Raw genomic sequence first — 22198 nt, 5'->3', positions numbered from 1 at the left:
CATATTTTGCAACTGGGGTACTTTAGTTATTATAATACACAAGTTTTAGTGAGTCATGTGACAGAAATGACATCAGAACTGAACGTTTAAAACTGATGACATCAGAATTCACCATTTATAAGGATATAATTTATAGATAGATAGATAGATAGATAGATAGATAGATAGATATGAAATTCGATGTAGTCCTGACAGAAAATGAGGTACACCGTCATGAGCTCGCTAGTGTTTCCTGAGTGGGCGTGGTCAAGTGACTCGCTAAACGTCACCATGATCCCGGAGCTGCACGGCCTCTCGCGTCCTGTTTCAGAGAGACAGGTGCAGTACAGTAGGCAGCAAAGCCCAAACCACTTCCTCAAATCTGCCTTTCGCCTAGCGTGCGCTCTACTGCTCTCGTGGCCGCGCTTCTGGACTGTCTCGGCTACGCGCCTGATCCGCTGCCTGGTAACGTCAGCGCTGCCAGCGTGGAGTCAAGCGAGCAGTCGGAGTGGTGGCTAGGCGCAGGAAGGAAGGCGGAAGTACGGGCAGGAATAATCTCGGAGATTAATAGAAGGGCAGCTTTCAGCTGAAGGAACCGCCATGCAGAAACACATTCCTCAGGTTGGTACCTGCTATTAAAACGTGTGTGAAGCACCAGGACTGGACTGAAACTAAGAGGCATTATTAGAACCACAGGGCATATTTACTAACATAGGCGCTAAAGTGCACACCAATGCAGTGATCAATAGCAGCAACTTGCGTGATATGCTAAAGATGCTTTGGTTGCTTTCCAAGGGTGACTGTACCTGTATACACCTTTGCCTCTCTGTTAGTAAGCGAGCCCTCCAGTGTCTGTGCCAGGGATCCTGAGGCCCTCCAGTTTTTTAAATACCACATCATACATTGCTTGTCAGTGATGCTTAGAGTTGTAGTTTTAACAATGGCTAAAGCTTGGACTTCCCAGGAGGTTTCTGCTAAGGCTCATCAGCAATGTTGCTGCTTAGCTGTCTGCACCTTTATTAGGTGAGGGTCTCTGGGGGGGATGCTGATAGTTGTAGTTTTACTATAGCATTGGAGACTTGAAGTTTAATGTAAGCAGGCATTATATATATATATATATATATATATATATATATATATATATATATATATATATATATATATATATATATATATATATATGCTTGAGCACACACTTATATAGACTTATACCTGGGTGCAATATATATATATATATATATATATATATATATATATATATATATATATATATATATATATATATATATATATATATATATATATATAAAAATAGCATTTAGCTTCCTTCCCATGGTTAAAAATAGAGAACAGTAATTTGCATGGATCTGTACATACGGCAACAAAGATCTGGCCAGCTATTTATACTTTCCTGTCAGTATAGAGACAAAAGGTTCCAAGCAAGCTCTAATATTACATGTGCTACCATTCATAGAAACACGCCACTTCTTGAACGGACATTGGTTTGGTGGTTAAATCGTTGTATCCACAATTAATTTGTGCTGCGCCTGTGTGTTGTGATGCTTTGCCTTTTTCGCTGCCTGAATTGGGGTAATTCCAGCACCCTGACTCTTTATCCTTAAGAAAGGAGACGCATTACAGATACTGGAAGATGCATACTTTGTTTTATATTCTCTGTTTATATTCAAGAATGTTTATATTCTAGATGTGGGTCAGCGCATCCTTACAATAGGTAGGGCTTTTATTCCTGGTAAGCAAATGGTGGCACCATTGTTTTATGGGGCAGTGTCCTCTTTCTCAGTTGCTGTACAAGGAGCACAGTTCACACATTTGAGTACAGGTATGGGATCGATTATCCAGAACGGTCTGGACCTGGGGATTTCCAGATAAAGGGAATTTGGATTTCCGTACCTTAAGGGGCAGATTTATCAAAATTTGAGTTCAGACTCACCCACGCTCTATTCATTCCTATGGGATTTTTGGAAGCGTATTTATCAAATGGTGAGTTCCAATTTTCACCCATTGATAAATATCCTTCTAAAAATCCCATGCTTGAATAGAACGTGGGCGAGCTTTTATTTATTAAAATCTGAACTCACATTTTGATAAATCTCCCTCTAAGTGTACTAAATTTAAGCATTAATAAACCTAAGTACGATTGATTTGCTTCCAATAAGGATTAATTATATCTTAGTTGGCATCAATTACAAGGTGCAGGTTTAAAAAAAAAAAAATTTAATTGCTTGATCAAAATGGAGTCGAAAGGGAGATGGTCTTCCCATAAATTCTGAGCTTTCTAAATAACTAGTTTTATTAGCGGATCCTATACCTTTATGTCATCTTTAGTGTAGCGACCTGTTTAATGTATATTTTATCAAGCTATAAAGGGGCATATTAACGAAAAGGTGAAATAGATCTCACCACAGGGAAATGTCCCCACTTTCTATTCACTTCTATAGAATTTCTCGGAATATATTTACCAAAGGATGAAAACAAAAAAGTAAAAGAGTTCACCTTTTCATAAATAATCCTCTAAAAATTCTATACAAGGGAATATAGCGCTGCAATGTTTCTCTCTGATTTACACCTTGCCAGATATGCTTGCATTTTAGTCTAATAGCACATATGGCATTTACTTGGCCCGTTTCATCCAGTCAAAGCTCCTATCACTGCTTCTAATGTAAAGTTCCCGCTGCTGTATCAGGGGCCTTACACTTACACATTTAGCAAGGCCAAATATAGAAAGTAGAAGTGTCAAAAATTCCTTGTCTGTTACAGAGGAAGCCGACAGTAATAAGATTTTTCTATGTGGAAGTTTTTTTTTTCAGACGCAAACCTGCCCAAGAAGTTTGCTACATTTGCTTCTGGCCTGTACCTTAACCCCAGCCACTTCCCCTTTAACTATACGTGTCAGACTGACAAAACTGCATAAAACATTATTACTATAGAAAGTGCCAGCATTACTCTGTAGAGCTAAACAGTATGTTGTGTGCAGTTGCTCAATTAGCCTCACTTCCTGGTCAGCCGATTACACACTACTAAGGATTCATTCACGTGGGTGAATGGAAGAAAGTATTAGAAACTGAATGAGATGCATGACCAGTTTTTGTTCAGTTTGTGTTTGCTCTCCTTATTGCTAGAGAATCATTAAAGTGCCTCATGCAGAAGAAACAGGATTAGTAATAGTAATATAACAATAAATAAACTTTGCTGGTTGTTATGTATACAATACCTAGTCTGCCCCAGTTTACCAGCTCCTGTTTTCCTGTGTCTCAATGCAACTGCACCCAGCCAATCACAATCTCCATGCACCCCCCCCTGCACTTTTAGGGGTAAATTTATCAAAGAGTGAAGTTCCGCCACTAGAGTGAAATTTCACAGCTCTCCATTCATTTCTATGGAATTTTAAAAAGGTGTATTTATCAATGGGTGAAAGTTCACCCTTTGATAAATACGTCTATAAAAATCCCATAGAAATGAATGGAGAGTGGCGGAATTTCACTCTAGTGGCGGAACTTCACTATTAACTTCACTTTTTGATAAATATACCCCATAGAACCAGGGAGTGTGTCACCTTTTTTTTAGAGAAAGCCATTGCTGGAATTGGTGAATTTGAGTTGTGGTGGTTGGAAAGGTATCATTATTTTGCTTATTTATTTGACCAACATAGAGCCAATTAACAAACAATTAAAGCTGCACAGTCCTACAGTGGTTAAAAATGTACATGTTCATAGGGTGTTATTTATAAGCATCTCAAAACGCTAAACAAAAATTATTTTGGCTTTAACACTTTCTCACCCTGTAACCACTATGACCTGGGTGTAGAAACCCCAGGTCCGACGCTTCAGCGTAAATCACAATAAAACAACTCCGCCTGGAAACGGGAAAACACTCACCCGACGTATCAAGTGGTCCAGGTGCATCGCCCCGAACCCGTAGCAATGGGTGTTTGTATACGATATGAAGAAGATCAGCAGGCACTCCGGAAACCTCTCTTTAGGTAAAATTCAGCTTTTATTTCAACAGGTTAAAACCATTACATCCTGACGCGTTTCGATAAGAAACGCGTCAGGATGTAATGGTTTTAACCTGTTGAAATAATCGAGTTAGTCTGTGTTTACCCAGCTTTACTGTGTGTTGGATTCTGTCAGTACCATAGAGGTCATTGGATTTGCTGGTGATTATAACATAGGAACATATCCTTCAATATAGTGTAGGTTTTTTTAATAGACATTGGTACCTTTATAACTGCTAAAACATCCTTTATTCTTCTGGGAATGATTTCCACTAGATGCTGGAGCAGAAGTAGCTTTCCTTCAGCTATAGCATTAGTATTGGGCACTGATGCTGGGGACATGGCCTTGCTCACAAGTTATGAGTTCAGCTCAGGACTCTGTACAGACCAGTCAAGTTTTTCCACTTCCGTCTGTCCATCTCTGTTAATTATCTGTGGGCCTCACTTTGCACAAAGGGGCATTATATTCTAAAACAGGTAAAGGCCTTCTCCAACCCCCCTCCACTTATTGGAAGGTACTTAATTGTCAAGAATGTCACTCTACACTCTAAGGTACAGATTTCCCTTCACCGAAACCCAGTGGAACTAGTACCTGTAAACCAAATGATAAAGCTGGACTGCAGTACATCCATACTGTTGGCCATGCCTGTCTGTACACAGTGGATTAAGTAGTAAATATGCACACATTTGTTCCAAAATCCACCCAGTGTTTAGACTTGGAGTGGAAGGCAGTAGATTGTTGTTTTCTAACTCTGGAGGAGAAAGCGTATTGTGTGACATTAGCCTTACAGTCAGCATTACACATTCAAACATGCAGTTTTCTATTGGCATCCACCAAACCCACATTTGTCACATTAGCACATGGGGAAGCACAATGAATCACACAAGGAACACGCTGCCATTGCTAAAGAGGTGGCAGATTTCTTTACACCACTTCAGACTGTTCATTCTGTTTTGCATGGTGAGCTTAGGACTCCAGGCAATTAGTTGTTGCATACATAAATGGGGGAATGTAATAAAAATATTCGCAATGCGAAAAGTTATGCCTCTGTGTGAACAAATTTGCCTTAATATAGCTTTTGCAAACCCGGAAACTGTTTAGCGACTACTTCCGGCAGTGGAAGAAGGTTTGCGAATTTTATAGTTAGCGCCAGTGCGCAGTGAATGTAATTAAACTTCTCACTGAAAAAGTTATGTTTGCAACAAACGTTTTTAGGGTGTAGTTCTCCTTTAAGGGGTCACTAAAAGGTTGGGTAGGTGTGGTAGTTTACCTTTAAAGGGTTGGTTCACCTTTAACTTTTAGCGTGTTATAGAATGGCTAATTCTAAGCAATTTTTCAATTGGTCCTCGTTAATTTTTTTTTATTTTTTTTTTTTATAGTTTTTGAGTTATTTGCCTTCTGACTCTTTCCAGCTTTCAGATTGGGCTCATTGATCCCATTTTAAAATAAATGCTCCGTTGGGCTACAAATTTGTTATTGCAAATTTGTATTGCTCATCTTTTCATTCAGACCCTCTCCTATTCATATACCAGTCTTATTCAAATCACTACATTGTTGCTAAGGCAATTTGGACCCTAGGAACCAGGTTGTTGAAATTACAAACTGGAGAGTTGCTGAATAAAAAGCTAAATAACTTGAAAACCAAGAAGGGGGGCACTTGGGTCATAACTGTTGGCTTTTGAATCTGAGCTGAATGCTGAGCATTAATTGCAAACTCACTGAACAATTACGTCCCTTTGGCCCCCCCCCTTAAAGTTTCTGACTAACTCAGAGTTAGAGAGCTGCAAAGCAGGAAGTTGTGTTCTGTAATGTTAGTAGTGTGACATACAGTCATTCCAGCCTTTATACATTTTTAACTATATTAGAAACATTTTTTATTTTGCACAACCTGTCTATTTACCCAGTTTTTATTTTTGATACTGAACAATTCCTTTAAAAGCCCCATTATTGAATGGTGAAGAGGCACCATTATCTCCAAAAGGCTATAAAAAGTGAATTAGGTGTGGGCATGTTTTTCCGAGGGTTTTGCAGAAGTGCTGCACTATGACCTAAGTGGAAAACTTGTGCAGCCTGTAGGTACAAAAACAAATGTTTGCAGTCCCATCTACCTCTTAATGATATGATTGGGCTTTCACACAGATCATGATTCCTACAATATAGCTTCCCTTTTACTTTTTATGTAGAAATATGTTTTTAACAGCTCAAAAAAATGGGTTCAGTTCCCATGGGATATATATTACCTTAATGGGATGTGGCTAGTTTCTGCGCCTAGCAACCGCGCTGACATTCGCATTTCCTTAGTTGTGCCCCACTCCCTGTCTTCCCAGTGCACCCGTCGCACTGTGTTCTATGCCCCGTTTCCGTCCTTGGTCTAGAGCCAGACCTGCGTTCCAGTCAAAGTTCTACCAATCCATTTCCGGTGTGTGGATGACAACAGAGACGCAAGCTTTACTATTAATCTCCGCCCCCCGCAGGAAAAAAAAATTGCTGCCAATTCCTGACCAATGCGTTGCTAATAATAGGACCGCCATCTGCTGGAAACTGCCGTGGAGTAAAAAGTCTCCTTTAGATAAGAACACAAGTTGGTATCCCCTTATGTATATCCTATATCCTATCCTATATAATAAAGTTGAAGTGTCACTGCGTCCAGTCCCTGTGTCCATGGGATTGCGCTACTGCGCATGTGCCCCACGGACCGTCTCTGGCGAATGATTGACTACATATGTTCTAGCGCCTGTTAATTTAACGGGCTTAATGTCTAGTTAGCATATATTCTTTGATTGCAGATATGGCTTACATTCTACACCTCTACCTTATTGGGCTTATACTGAAAGTGTGTGTTGCCTGTTACAGATAAAAAAAATACTTCATTTTTAGAATCACATCCACTTGACAATACATTTTATTTGTAGAGGTTACTGTCTAAAGGTATTCATATGTCAGGAGTAGTTTAAGGCTTCCAAAAGCTATTAGAAGCTCAAGAATAACATTAAGCACATTTCACAAATATCTGTTTATTTACATTTCTCTTCAGAAATGTTTTTTTTTTCTGATGGAAATATAAATATTTTTAAGGAAGCTAGAAGACTTTAGAAAATGTCAGTCTTTCTAAACTAAGCAATGCTTCTTCAGGAAATATCAGAATAGAATACATGTACAATTGTAGCTACTTTAAAGCTGTTGTTCACCTTCCACTTTTTTTTTCAATTTAATTGTTTTTAGATTGTTCAATTCCATCTTTTATTTTTTTTACCGTTCTCCCAGAATTCAAGTTTAAAGTTTAAAGGGCACCAATCATAACTAAAATAATTAGTTATGTTAATACACTATAGGAGAGTTTAAGAAATCTTCAGTTAGAATTGTTTGTATAATGTAAATCATCAGCTCACTATACCGTCTGCAAGATTCTCCACTGCAGTTCTAGCAGGCATGCATCTTGGATTTCACTGGCTCCTCCTAAATATATCTTCCCAGCCAACTGTAGCTCTGAAATGTCGCACATGCTCAGTTGAAATTCCTTGGTTGCTTATCAACTCTGCTAAGCTATTTTCAAATCAGCCAAACCTCTGTGTTAGCTGCTGGTCAGTAGTACTGCCACCTTCTGGAAGTTAGTGTGTGCCCTTCATTTGCATAATAACATCACCAGCAGGGGACAAAATAGGGAAAGCTTGTGATACTTCTAGTGGAGGAGTTTACTGAAGCTAGGCATTCTGGGTAGAATACTCAAGGCAATGCTACAATCTGAGCATGCTCCTAAAATGTGTATGTTATAGTCTCTGTTATAGTCTCAGTATGGCCTCCTTCAGTGAAAGATCCCATTTGACAAAGATTTTTTTTTAAACCTGCAGTTTTTTTCAAAAAACTATATACGTAGTTTGATTAAACGTGTTTAGGCTGTTCTGGTCAGATTGTTAATATGTGTTTGATTTTGGCTGTGATAGGTGCCCTTTAATGTTAGTGTTTCAGTCTGGCAGCTCATTGATCGAGAGCAGATTCTGAACTGTTACAATTTGCTACATTTAGTTTATCATTTTGTTTATTCATTTCTCAGCAGTATTTTTGGAATATTAGCAACTATTTGTCAATTCTAATAGCTGCCTTTAATGAAACCCAGGGATTCTGCTCAGCAGGGACAAACAGAATAAATGGATCGAATAAATGGATCAATTTAGAACAGTTAAAGAGTCGGCGACCCCCCTCCCGACCTGCTTTAGTGGAAACTGAACTGGAATAGGTGTTTGAAGGTGAACAACCCCTTTAAGGGGGTTATTCACTAAAATCTGCAAATTTCTCACTATTTTCTTAAAACCACTTTGACTAAACTCAAAAAAAATCTGGTGCGGGATAAGACTTGATAAAATCGGAATCGTGCTATTTATTGGATTTGATCACGCAAAAAACACAAATTATTCGAATTATTGTATGAAATCCAGCCCGGATCATGATATCTTCCAATTGTAAACAGGACATCTGCCATTGACTTTTACATGACCTCGGCAGGTTTAAGATGTAGTACTTTTTTATTCAGACTTTTAACAACATTGAGGTTTAATAAATCACAAAAAAATTCTATTTTTTTTTCTCTGAAAAAATTGTGTTTTTCCCTTTAAAACTTTGACCAGAAAAAATCCGAGTTTAGTAAATAACCCTCCTAAAAGTCTATTCAAAGTTTATTCTCGGTACATTTCCCTTTGATCCATTCCTTGATTGGGTTAATGTGTTCCTCGGCAGATTCAGTTGTTTTCAGATTTTTCACCACAAATAGACTTTTTTTTTCAATTGCTTTCAGTAATCCAGGTGCAGATTCTGAACTGTTAGGGCAGGACTACATGACGCACTTGGACTGACACTGCGTTTTCATCCGACAGTTGGATCAATGTAGTTGTAACATGCGATTTCTCCTTCACATCCGTTTTATGTAAACGTCGCATGCGTTTAGTCGCATTGCGACGTGTCGGGTCCAAGCGCGTCATGTAGTCCTGCCCTTACAATTTGATAAATTAGTTGATATTTTTCTGAGCAACATCTGTGGAATATTAGCAATTTCTATTGTATCAATTCTAACAGCTGCCTTTGATGAAAAGTCAGAAATAGAAAATAGAAGGTAATTGAAGAAAGTCCTTATTTCTGTTGAACTATCTGAAAACAACTGAACTAATAAAAAAATTTAAAAAAAAGTACTCCCTGTTTAGCTGGTTAATTCTTTCCCTTGCCACTGCCCTTGCCTTGGTTTTAGGGGCATACACACTGTAAGGGGCATACACACCTGTTGTGTGTGTGGTTTCTATGGGCCCATCAACCTTAGAACCTTAAAATGAGAGAAAAGTTCTACTGGAACTGATATTAAACAACAGTCAGTGTTTTATAAACTGTTGGGAAGGATATAAAATCAGCTGCAAGAATACAATGATTCATAAAGGAATGTTGCTGCATATTCAGGACTATGTATCATTATACTACAGAGACAACTGATAATGCCTCAAACTAATTCACAGATTCATTGCCTGTATAATTTAGTCGTTTAATTACATGTTTTAGCAAATGGGGCTACTTTTCTGCTATAGTCTAGTGCTCTAGGTTGTCCTCCTTATCTGGTTCTGTGATTCCTGCCATATTTTTATTGCAACTTAGATTTTATTCAGCTGGCTTACATTATTCATGTTACACTCTTCTGTATGTAGGTCAGAACATTTCATGCTTGGTGAAATAGTTGCATGGTAGGGAACACGTGGACATCTTTCCGTGGTTGGCACAGATAAGCACATCCTACCATTATGTGAAATGTGCAATTTTATTCTATAAGTATGGGATCTTTGGCCAGAAAATAATTTTTTATTCGCATAAAGTAGAAAAAAGGCAACGTTATTTTCCTTCATTGTTTTGCTAGTCATTTGCTCTCTGATGTTAAGTGGATACCAACCAATATAATGCTGTCCTCCGGAACCACCACCCCTACAAACAGCCTATTTCGGAACAGACCACTTAGGAACAGTAAAATCAAAAAGTGTTTTAAAGTAATAAAAATATAATGCAGTGTTGCCCTGCACTGGTAAAACGGCTTTGTTTGCTTCAGAAACTCTACTATTGTTTATATAAATAAGCTGCTGTGTAGCAATGGGGGCAGCCATTCAAAGGAGAAAAGACTCAGGTTACACAGCAGATAAGCTCTGTAGAACATAATGGTGTTATCCACTTACCTGTGCCATATTGGCTTTTTTTTAGTTTCTGCCATACTACACAGCAGCTTATTTATATGAACTACAGTAGTTAAGGTGGCTATACACGGGCCGATAAAAGCTGCCGACAGACCGAGTCGGAAGCTTATTGGCCCGTGTATGGGGCCCACCGACGGGCTTCCCCGATAGAGATCTGTCCGAAAGTCGGCCAGATCTCGATCGGAAGGGACTAAAAATCCCGTTGGATTGCGGCCGCATCTATTCGTTGATGCGGTCCCGCGATCCGACTGCCCGTTAGGCATCGTTAGGATCTGATCGTTGGGCCCTAGGGCCCACGATCGGATCAGCCCGATATTGCCCACCTCAAGGTGGGATCTCTCCGTTTATGGCCACCTTTAGCTTCGGTGTTTCTGAAGCAAACAGATCAGTTCTACCACTGCAGGGCAACAGCACATGATATTTTAATTACTTTAAAACACTTTCATTTTTTGGTATTACTGTTCCTTTAAAGAAACCCCAGATCTTAAGTATGCCATGTAAGATATTGCATTACACCCCCTCCAAGGCTTATCTGTAGGCTTTCTCTTAATGTGAATTGTGTGCTTGCTGGTAATGTCCATACAGGTGAATTGGAGACAATTTCAAGATTTTTGTCCCCAGGCCAGGAAGCTGCTAATTGCTGATGACCAGTCAAGTTCTCATTCAAAGAGAACTAACCTCCTCCAATATTTTTAAGCAATAGCACCCCAACTGCATCACTGCCACTGAATGAAACTTCATGGCCCCTGTACCTAGTCTACAAAAGGAGGGCTCACTGGAGTTTGCTTTTGGCTGCTTCACATAGAGCATGCTCACTGGCAATGATTAGCTAACAGGACAATGCACATTGGAAGCCAGTAGGAGATTGGCTGGGGTTTGGTCTGAACACACAACTATATTATAAGGCTGTTATTGATGCTGTGCGTGTGCACCAGTCACCAGAAGTGATGCCACTCCCTCTAAGAAAAATCTGTGCTGCAGTTTGTGTGGGATTTGCTTAAATGGATGCGGATATTTCATGTGCTCAAAAATGAGCTGTAAAAGAATCTCCTCTTTCTCATGGTGGATATGCTAATATATGTTAAAAAATCCATGGTATACACCTGGATATACTTTTGTTTCTTTTGCCCTTGTATGTTTTACTACATGAGGAAGGGACAGGACTGACGCTTTGAACCCTATCTGTTCATATTGTGGCAGTAAGAATTCTAAATATCCTGACTACGGCTATTTTTATTTTATTTTTAGGAGGTCTTGATTAGAGGAAGGATCTATAAAGGGTAAAGTAAATAATTAACCACTATGAGGAAGGGGCCCAGGTGCACAGCCCTGAGCCCTCCGCACAGGGAGCAGATAAGTTGAAATACAAGTGAAGCAGGCACTCAAAATGAAGGCATTCTTCCACCAGGCAGTTCTAATGAAGTAAAAAAGGTTTATTATGTCCATCAACAAATAGTTACATAGTTAAATCGGGTTGAAAAAAGACAGTCCGTCCAGTTCAACCCCTCCAAATGAAAACCCAGCATCCATACACACACCCCTCCCTACTTTCACATAAATTAGATATACCCATACCTATACTAACTATAGAGTTTAGTATCACAATAGCCTTTGATATTATGTCTGTCCAAAAAATCATCCAAGCCATTCTTAAAGGCATTAACTGAATCAGCCATCACAACATCACCCGGCAGTGCATTCCTCAACCTCACTGTCCTGACTGTGAAGAACCTTACGCGTTTCGTGTTACAAACACTTAATCACCTAAACCGAGCTATACACCCAGTATTTAAACAGATGTGCATCAATCAAAAGACTCGATCAATTATCCAATATTCAAATCACCTGACTCAGTAGGTGAACCAATCTCTATTGAGAACATGAAAGAAGTGCAGACTGAAACTCCACCCATCCCTCCAAAGGCACCATCTTGGTGCACATTAAAGGGATACTATCATGGGAAAAAAAATTTTTTTCAAAATGAATCAGTTAATAGTGCTGCTCCAGCAGAATTCTGCACTGGAATCCATTTCTCAAAAGAGCAAACTGATTTTTTTATATTCAATTTTGAAATCTGACATGGGGCTAGACATTTTGTCAATTTCCCACCTTCCCCTGGTCATGTTACTTGTGCCTGCACTTTAGGAGAGAAATGCTTTCTGGCAGGCTGCTGTTTTTCCTTCTCAATGTAACTGAATGTGTCTCAGTGGGACATGGGTTTTTACTATTGAGTGTTGTTCTTAGATCTACCAGGCAGCTGCTATCTGGTTACCTTCCTATTGTTCTTTTGTTTGGCTGCTGGGGGAGGGAAGGAAGGGGGTGAGAGCACTTTAACTTGCAGTAAAGAGTGATTGAAGTTTATCAGAGCACAAGTCACATGACTTGGGGCAGCTGGGAAATTGACAATATGTCTAGCCCCATGTCAGATTTCAAAATTGAATATAAAAAAATCTGTTTGCTCTTTTGAGAAATGGATTTCAGTGCAGAATTCTACTGGAGCAGCACTATTAAATGATTCAGTTTGGAAAAAATTTTTTTTCCCATGACAGTATCACTTTAAATTATATTAAGGTTAACTGGTGCCATGTTTCTACACCCAAGTGTTAATAAGAATTCTATAACTATGAATAGTTACTGCTACCAAGAATACCATATAAACCCACAGTTATACATAACAGTTTACATACATAAACATACTAGTAAATGTGCAAAACCGGAATGTATCAAACATGAAAAAGCACATTGACAGTTAAAAATAACCACAGACCTCATACTCATTGTTGAGTCCCATAGGAAACCTAGTAACCAAATCAAAGATCCATTTGGTTTCTAGATAAAGCAGTTTTTTAGGAAGTCTGTAAAGAATAGCCAAATATTGACTAGGGGCAATCGGACACATACTTGACAGTTTTCTTTTTCATTTTCTTCTAATCCACTTATGCAGAGATAATCAAAATTAGGTCTTGTCCCAGCACTCAACAGATACAACCCCTTCCCAATACCAGGATATTTGCTCCATGCTAGATTTTCTTGCATAGATTCTTAGTATAGTAGAATCACATTGAATTGCATTTCAGAGTGCTTATGTAATTGCTACCTGTTCTACATGAAATTTGGCAGCTGCAGTTTAAATTTATCTTGTAATTGCCACAACGTTGTGCTCATTTCATTCTTAATTATAGTCATACATCTCAGTTGAGTGATAAACAGAGACATAGATGCTTGATGTGCCAAATGTAAAGGGGCTATTCACATTACAGCCATTTTTTCAGTTCAGTTGTTTTCAGATTGTTCACCATAAACAATGACTTTTTAATTGCTTTCCGTCTTTTATCTTTTACCAGTTTCTCAAAATTGAAGTCCCTGGCTATAGAACTGTGGAACTGTTACAATTTGCTACATTTAGTTAATAGAAGTGTTACAATAGTTGCTAATATTCTTCAGATGCTGATGAGAAATGTAACAACTATTTGTATCAACAGCTGCTTTTAATGAAACCCAGGGATTCTGCTCAGCAGCGACAAACAGAATAAATCGATCAACTAACTGTATCAATTTAGAACAGTTAAAGAGTCGGCGACCCCCCCCCGAACTGCTTTAGAAGGTGAAAATGAAATTTTACATTTCAGTATTCGAAAAACTGTCACAAATAGAAAGTAATTGGAAAAAGTATTTTTCTGGTGATCTAAAACCAACTGAACTGAAAAAAGTGTCTGAAGGTGAAAAAACCCTTTAAAATAAATACACAGTTTGTCACTCCTATAAATATATATCCATAAATATAACTTTATAGTTACTTTGACACACCAGGGTCATTTTGGTAGACTGGATTCATTTGAATTGCCAAGTACTTTGAACAGTAGTACAGTACCTTTTGCCCTTTGTGTACTCTTGAACCAATAGCAGATTATGTATGAAACAGCCCATATTGCATCTTCCAATTCATATAGCATAACAGACACTCTATACACATTTCTACTAAAATTCCATATGCTAATACATTGCTAGTTGTTTGGAGGTAATGTCTCAGCGCATCTGTTAGAACACAGAACACGAGGCCCATTACTGATCCTTAAATAACATCACTACTAACGTATTACTTTTGTTACGTTCAAGAAACGTAATTTCCAAGGCATTTAGCATGGCTCCAACTCACTCATCTGTTATTCTCCTCTGTGACTTCATGTAAATGCACCTGCCCCTCTCCCGGGGGTGATGTTCCTGCTTTTGGCAAGCAGATCTCTTTAGGCCTCTTGAATGGATTATAAAAGGTTGCTTCTGTTCTGTATATGCTGTGCTGGCAAGGAAGGAGTACCTGGGTGAATAAGGCAGAGAGCATGGATTGCAAAGTACTATGGGTCAACATAAATCATGTGTGTATAGAACTGTAACGGGCTTACATTTGCACTACGTAGAAAGGGTTGTTTATCTTTTGATTACGGTAACTTCTAGTAGTCTATAGAACGTTCTATTCTTCGTAACTTTTCAATTGGTCTTCATTTTTTATTTATTGTAGTTTTTTACTTGCCTTCCTCTTCTGCCGCTTTCAAATGCGTTGGTTCAAAGCCAAAAACTATTCCTCAATGAGGCTACAATTTTATTGTTACTTTTACCGTTTATTACTTATCTTTCTTTTTTTTTTTTTTTTTTTTTAAAAGGTAAGTTTTATTTCGTTTTAAACATACACACATAACAGACAGTCAAGCAGACCGGTTCATATAGATTATACATAGGCACATAAAATCGGCTGAACGTACAAGTCAACTACAAGCACCATAAAAGAAACATTGCTATGAGACAATAATGGACTTCTGGGATAATCGAACACCCAAGGGACCTCATCAAGAATATAGGATGAGTGGAACCACCTCTAGTATGACCCAGACGGTCTGCACAACCACCGTTCAGTCAGGGAGGTTCGGATCTATATCAGCCCATGAGCCCCATATTCTGTCGAATTTCGTAGGCGAGCCCCTGGATTCATAGGTAAGTTTGTAAAGGGGTAGGGCATTATTAACCAGCCGCACCCACGCTCTAAGAGAAGGGGGTAGGTTACCCATCCAGTGCATTGCAACAGTTTTCTTTGCATAGAAAAGGAGAATACGAAAGGCAATTCTGGGGTATTTGGCCGGGACCAGGTCTTCTAAGACCCCCAACAGACAAACGGAGGGGGTGATAACCCTCGGGAAGTCAAGGTTATCAGCTAGAAAGTTAACCACTCGCGTCCAGAAGTGTAAAATCAGTCGACATTCCCATAGTAGGTGAAAGAAGTCTGCGCCTGGTTGCTGACACCTCGGACAAATGTCAAGGGGGATTCGGCCCATTTGCTTGAGACGTACCGGGGTTATATACACATGATGTAAAATTTTATATTGGACCAACTTATCCTTGAGAGAGATAAGGCCGGTGTACACATTATCTATCGTCTCCTCCCAGTCCTCCTGTGAAAGACCCGTAATTTTATCAGTCCACCATGCTTGAGTAGTCAGAAAGGGTTTAGGGCCAGAGAGTAGAAGTCGGTGGTATAGCCGGGACACCAATTTGGAAGGGCTAGGGTCACGGAGGGTTTCCTCTATGGCCAGAGAAGACTGTTGGGGGGCAAGGGTACCAAATTGGGAGTAAAAAGCATGCCTAAGCTGAAGGTATTGAAATAACAAAAGAGGCGTCGGGTGGGTCTTACGCTGAAGAGCACAATATGTGGGAAACACCTGGGGATCAAGAAGGTCTTGTAAGCATTTAATGCCTCTGTTAGGCCAAAATATGAAATCCGGGAGATATCTGAAGTGAGGTAGGTATGAGTTACCCCACAAAGGTAGGTTTGGGGACAGTAACGGGGGAGCATGGCCCAAAATTTTAAGGGCTACCTGCCAAGATTTGTGAGGGGTGGTCAGAGTAGTTGGCAGGGGACTGTAATCCCTAAGGGAACGGTATGGAAAATGTCGGAGACCTTCCCAGGAGGCTACCAGGAGAGCCTGAAGCTGCGATTACTTATCTTTCTATGCAGACCTCTCCTTTTCATATTCCAGCTTCTCATTCGAACCAATGCCTGGTTCCCGGGATTGGTTTGGGACCTAGAAACCAGATAATGGCTGAAGCTCCCAAACTGGAGAGCTACTGAACAAAAAGCTAAATATTTCAAAAAGCACAAAAAAAAATTAAATAATTGCAAATCATATTAGAGTATCACTTATATCATAATAAAATTTAAGGTGAACTACCCCATTTGACTTAGTAAATGCTCCCCAATAAATAAAATGGCAATGTCCATTAGGCATTCAGAAGAAAATATCCATTATGAACTTTAATGGACAGATTTATTAAGGGTCGAATTGTTAATTAAAATCTGAGTTGGATTTTTGGTCAAAACTCAATTCAAGTTGGGAATAATACAAATTCAAATTTGAGATTTATCATACCTGCACTCTGGGAACAGCTTGAATTTGACTTTTTGCCACCTAAAACCTGCCGAGTTCATGTAGAAGTCAATGGCAGAGGTCCAGTGACCCATTTGAAGATATTAATAGCCTTCCTGACATTCAAGTTTTTTTTCAGAGAAAAAACTCCATTCCAGTTGTTAGTGTATTCAAATTTATTAGAGTAAAAAAATTCAGATAAACTCGAAATGTGACCTTTGATAAATCTCTTCCTCCTCCTGTTAGCAGGGTGTTCCTTTAAAGACTGCTAAACACTGTGGTAATTACATTAACTTTGATCACTGTTGAATACTGTGATAATTGCACGTAGAAGAAAAAGTTGGATAATATATTTACCCTATTCCCTACAAGTATATTCTTGTACAACCTCCAGGTAAACTCAAGACCTCAGCAATGCTTAAGACTGTGCTGCAATTATGATAATAAAATACAGTATGTTTGCGATGTTTCACATATAAATAGCTCTACCTGCGCTTTGAAAATAACTACTGCTAATTACTAATACTAATTTGATACTACTGATGCTAATTTGTTAAAAGCCTATGCCATGCAAACGAACATGAAAACGCAGGATTTACCTTTAAAGTATATTGTTTATTTGAGGGGAAAGTGTAAGCATCCTTGTTTTGAAAACAGAATATATTTTCCCTTTTGTCTCACCTTTTTCACAACCTATATTTGTAAAATATACAACACTTATGAGTCCAATTTAATTTTTTTAAAGGTAACATTGTATATACAGCTCTGAGGCTTCCTTATTTGTGCAAGTAAGAATGAAGTGTCATTGAAGATAGAAGCAGTATGAAAGTCCTTATTATGGTTTATGTAACTCCTGAGATTCAGACAAAGTATAAATAATAAATGAAGCAGAGCCCGGATGCTCAGTCAAAAGGAATAGCAAATAAAAGGGATTGAAAAATCTTGAAAAATAACTTGAAAAATTATAAAAAAAAGTATAAATTGAGGGAGCTATTTATTAAAACTCAAGTTTTTCCGATTATAGTAATAATAAAATTTCAGCCTAACTGCCAACCACGGTTTGGCTTAATTTCTTAACAACTGAAATTGCAAATTGTCCATGAGGGAAAAGTGTTGACAAAATTGTGCAGCAATTCGAATTGTGCACATTTTTTGAATTGTTGCCCACCAAAAACTTTAATTTATCTGATTGCCAAACGAAAAACTTGAATCTAAACCCAGCCTCAAACAGCCCTAATCTAAACACTTGACACTCACGAAGGCAAAAAACATGTTCCAGTTGTAAAAGGGGATCATCTGTCATTGACTTCTACATGACAGTTTTTAGCTGGAGTATTTTCTGATTCAGATTTTTAGCAGCTTCGGAGTTTAATAAATCTCGAAAAATGTTCCTGTAAAAAAAAAAAAATCAAGTTTTTCTCCTTAAAAACTTTACCAGAAAAATCTGAGGTTTAAGAAATAGGCCCCTAAAAATAGAAAAATAACTCAACCTAAAATTTTTCCATGCTGTTGGCCAGTAGTATATAATGTTCACTCACGCTGGAATTGCCAAGAAATGTTAGGCTGAACCTATAGTAAAATATTGCTTTAATGCACTACAATTATCTGTGCCAAATGCCAGAGAGCAGTTCAAATTCAAATTCTGTGGCTGTTGTCTGGCAAAGGATAAGTTATGCCAAATATGATGTGATGATCTATAAGGCGCACCCTTTGAACAATAATACGCTCTAGGGCATTTGGATATAGACTGTTGCTGGCACAGGTGTGGCATAAAATAGCTTCATAACCAGGAGTAATTGTATATAAAATATGTACAATTCTCAGCCACATCCTTATTTGAATGACCTTTGGTTCTACAAATTGCTAGAACTCTGTCAATATATTAAAGGAAAACTTAACCCCCGAATAATGTAGGTCTCTATAAAAAAATATTGCATAAAACATCTCATGTGTAAAACCCTGCTTCATATAAATAAACCATTTTCATAATAATATACTTTTTTAGTAGTATGTGCCGTTGGGTAATCATAAATAGAATATTGCCATCTTAAAAAATAAGGGCCGCCCCTGGGATTCAAGGTGCACACAAACAAACCATACACGTTGGGTCACATGAGCCAATTAACAGACAATGTTCTGTCTTTTTCTTCCACACTTCTTCCTGTTACAGTTAGAGCTGCAGTATTTCTGGTCAGGTGATCTCTGAGGCAACACAGAGACCATCACAAAATGGTGGGTCAAGGGAAATGATGTAAAAGGGCAATATTTACTTAAATATATACACCACTTTGGTAAGATTCTTGAATATGCCACTTAATTTGATATAAACTATCTGTTGCTTAAAGGAGAAGGAAACCCCCTGGACGCAAAACCCCTCCCCTGTGTTGCCCCCCCTCCCTACTCCCCCCTGGCCTACCTGTCCCCCTGGGCAAATGCCCCTAACTTGTTACTCACCTGTCCACGGAGTTCACAGTCGCCATCTTCTCCCACACGCGTCTTCTTCCTGCTTTGACCAGCGTCTTCTGGCGCATGCGCAGTAGGAACAGTTACCGGTACGGATCTACTGCGCATGCGCTGAATGTCACGAAGTTCTTTGTGACATTCGTTCTTCGTGACATTCAGCGCATGAGCAGTAGATCCGTACCGGTAACTGTTCCTACTGCGCATGCGCCAGAAGACACCGGTCAAAGCAGGAAGAAGACGCGCGTGGGAGAAGATGGCCACTGTGAACTCCGTGGACAGGACCTGCGCAGAGGGGTGAGTAACAAGTTAGGGGCATTTTCCCATGGGGACAGGTAGGCCAGGGGGGAGTAGGGAGGGGGGCAACACAGGGGGGGAAGGGGTTTTGCGCCTAGTGGGTTTCCTTCTCCTTTAAGTATTAATTTTGGGGGTAAAGTTATGTTTCCCTCAACTGCAATAAGATTTTCTGGTGTATATTGTTTATTTGTAAATGTTCTTCTACTTTCACTTTGTAGATGATCGACCCGGCCTTAGCAGAAATGGGAAAGAATCTGGATGAAGCAATGAAAATATTGGAAGATAATCAGAGGTATGGCGTTTGAAACAAATTATGGCAGCTCATAAATCTATTGTCAAGGCAGCAGCTCCAAGCCAATTTATACAGGTATGGTGTTCTGAGTTCAGTAAAGCAAACAATGGCTTCCTGGAGCAAAGGCACAGTTCTATCTGTTTCCACGGAGAACCATGCAGCCCAACCCTTCCATTTGCATCAGTCTCATTTCTAGCAATGAAACTGTTAAATGCAGGTACACTATTGAATGCCATGTATGTGTGGATAGGGTTCTGTTTATTTTAATACAAAAGAACAAGTCTAAAAAACTTGAAGGTTTAAATAAACTTTACATGCTAATATGATAATAAATGGTGTGCTGAGAAGTATTCTATGCTTGTGTCACCATCACAGAAGCCATTTGTGATCACTAGCTACAGTATGTCTCAGCATTCAGAATTGTTTGTAATGTACCCACATTGCTAATATTTCTTTCTTTTCTTTTAAAATTCTTTTTATTGAATTTTCATGAAAATACAATGAATTAAATATATGAACAATCATATTATGGAATAAAAGAACAATTCATATGAGTAAAATTCAAGAGATGTTTTCATGTATCTGAACCATGAAATAACCAGAAACAAATCAAAACAAAAACAAAAAGACCCGTACTTTTTTTTAAAAAAGATAATTAAGACATGGGAAGTCAGTACAAATAGTTTTAACACACTATTACCAAATTCATTCATTAGCGATCATCTTGTCCCATCAGTTTAAGGATAAAATCTTTTTTAGAAACATCTAAAGATGAAATATACAGGGACCATCTGTTTTTAACTTTATTTCTTTGAATAGAATCATCCATCCTAAATCTAACAGCTTCTTGCATACATAGCTTATGTAAATATGAAATTACATCTTTCAAAGAAGGGGGTTTATCTTTAATCCAAAACAGAAAAATAGACTTTCGAGTAGCAGCCATAACCAGCCAACAGAAAGACAGTATTTCATCTGTAATCTTCCCAGAAGAATCACTCTGTGATAACTGAAACGAATCTTTAAGATCTAACAGTGCATATTGGGGTTTCAACAATATATCTAACGTGACCACTCCTTTTATATAACGTGAAATTTTCTCCCATAAAGTTGTGATAAGTGGACATACCCACATATAATGAAAAAAGTCAACATTTTGCTCTTTGCATTTCGGACAATAAGAAACCTTCTGAGAATTTTTATTTTCTTGAAACAATTGTCCATAACCCAGATGAATGAATCTAAATTGCTGATCTCTCCAGCTCTCAGAAAGTACATTCTTTTGCTAATATTTCAAACGAAGACACACATCTGTTTTGGAGTTGCAGCATTTTCATTAGCCATCATCAATATGGACCTTAGAAGACCTAAATGACCGTGCAGTTTAAAAGCACAATTAAAAGATAAAAACAATAACCTACAAAACTGCTACAATCTCAGTTTGGAGCTCCCTCCCTTATGTTAATCCTTATAAACCTGTACCGTTTTAGCTAGGCCTGGACTGGGAGTTAAAGGGGCAGTTCACCTTTAAGTTAACTTTAAGTATGTTATAGAATGGTTAATTCGAAGCAATTTTTCAATGTATTTTTTATAGTTTTTGAATTATTTGCTTTCTTTCTCTACCTCTTTCAAGCTTTTGAATGGGGGTCACCGACCCTATCAAAAAAACAAATGATTTGTAATGCTACAAATGTATTGTTATTTTTTACTTTTTATTACTCATCTTTTTATTTAGTCTCATGTTCTAATCATATTCCAGTCTCTTATTCAAATCACTGCCTGTTTGCTGTTTTAGCTGGTGTTTAGGGTCCAAATTACCATAGCAAACTGGAGAGCTGCTGAATAAAAAGCTAAATAACTCAAGAACAACAAATAATAAAAAATAGAAAACAATTGCAAATTGTCTCACAATACGGCTCTCTACATCATACTAAAAATTAATTTAAAGATGAACAACCCCTTTAAAATAGGTTCTGGCATTTCAGATATGCAGAGGCCCAAACAGCCCCCACAAGCTCACCAAATAGGAACTATGGCAACTTACAGCAGCCCCAGAATTCATATTGCAAGTCCAGGCCTGCTTTATGCCAATAATTCACTTAAGCCTACAGCCAAATTGTATTCCAAGCTTATGTCTTGGTTTCCCAAATCTTTCACATCAGATTCATCTCATTGGCCAACCTTAATCCCCACCCTATGGCAAGACAATAGGAATGAAACAATATGAAATATTTACAAATGTCTGAACACCAGGGACAGATTGTTGGGTTACAAACTGTTTTATCAACTATGCATGACCCCAACCAAGCCCGAATGTATGGGAAAACAAACCCATGGTACCTTGTCTGCCTTTAAAGGTGCAGGGTTACTTTAACAGGAATTGTCGAGCAATATATAATAACATTTATTATGCTTATACTTTTTCCACAAAGACCATCTGAGGAAGAGAAGGATGGCAAGAAACACTCAAGAAAGGATATTCCTGGACCACTTCAAGGAAGGTGAGAGACACAACATTTTTGTAAG

General features: G+C 38.4%; 1 protein-coding gene across 1 annotated transcript in view; it reads left to right on the top strand.

Annotated features, from left to right (window-relative positions):
• Window positions 1-306: 306 nt before the first annotated feature.
• The window catches only part of pdxdc1.S (pyridoxal-dependent decarboxylase domain containing 1 S homeolog), a 52975-nt gene continuing 31083 nt past the window's right edge, over window positions 307-22198 (top strand). The window contains exons 1-3 of the mRNA XM_041579232.1: window positions 307-600; window positions 19599-19672; window positions 22105-22173. Coding sequence (XP_041435166.1) covers window positions 580-600; window positions 19599-19672; window positions 22105-22173 — 164 coding nt within the window. The 5' untranslated portion in view covers window positions 307-579. The remainder of the gene's footprint in view (window positions 601-19598; window positions 19673-22104; window positions 22174-22198) is intronic.

This window comes from Xenopus laevis, chromosome 9_10S (assembly GCF_017654675.1).
Source record: "Xenopus laevis strain J_2021 chromosome 9_10S, Xenopus_laevis_v10.1, whole genome shotgun sequence".
Classification (NCBI taxonomy): Eukaryota; Metazoa; Chordata; class Amphibia; order Anura; family Pipidae; genus Xenopus; species Xenopus laevis.
Note: the sequence above shows the minus strand (reverse complement) of the source record. Positions and strands in the feature narration are given on the sequence as shown.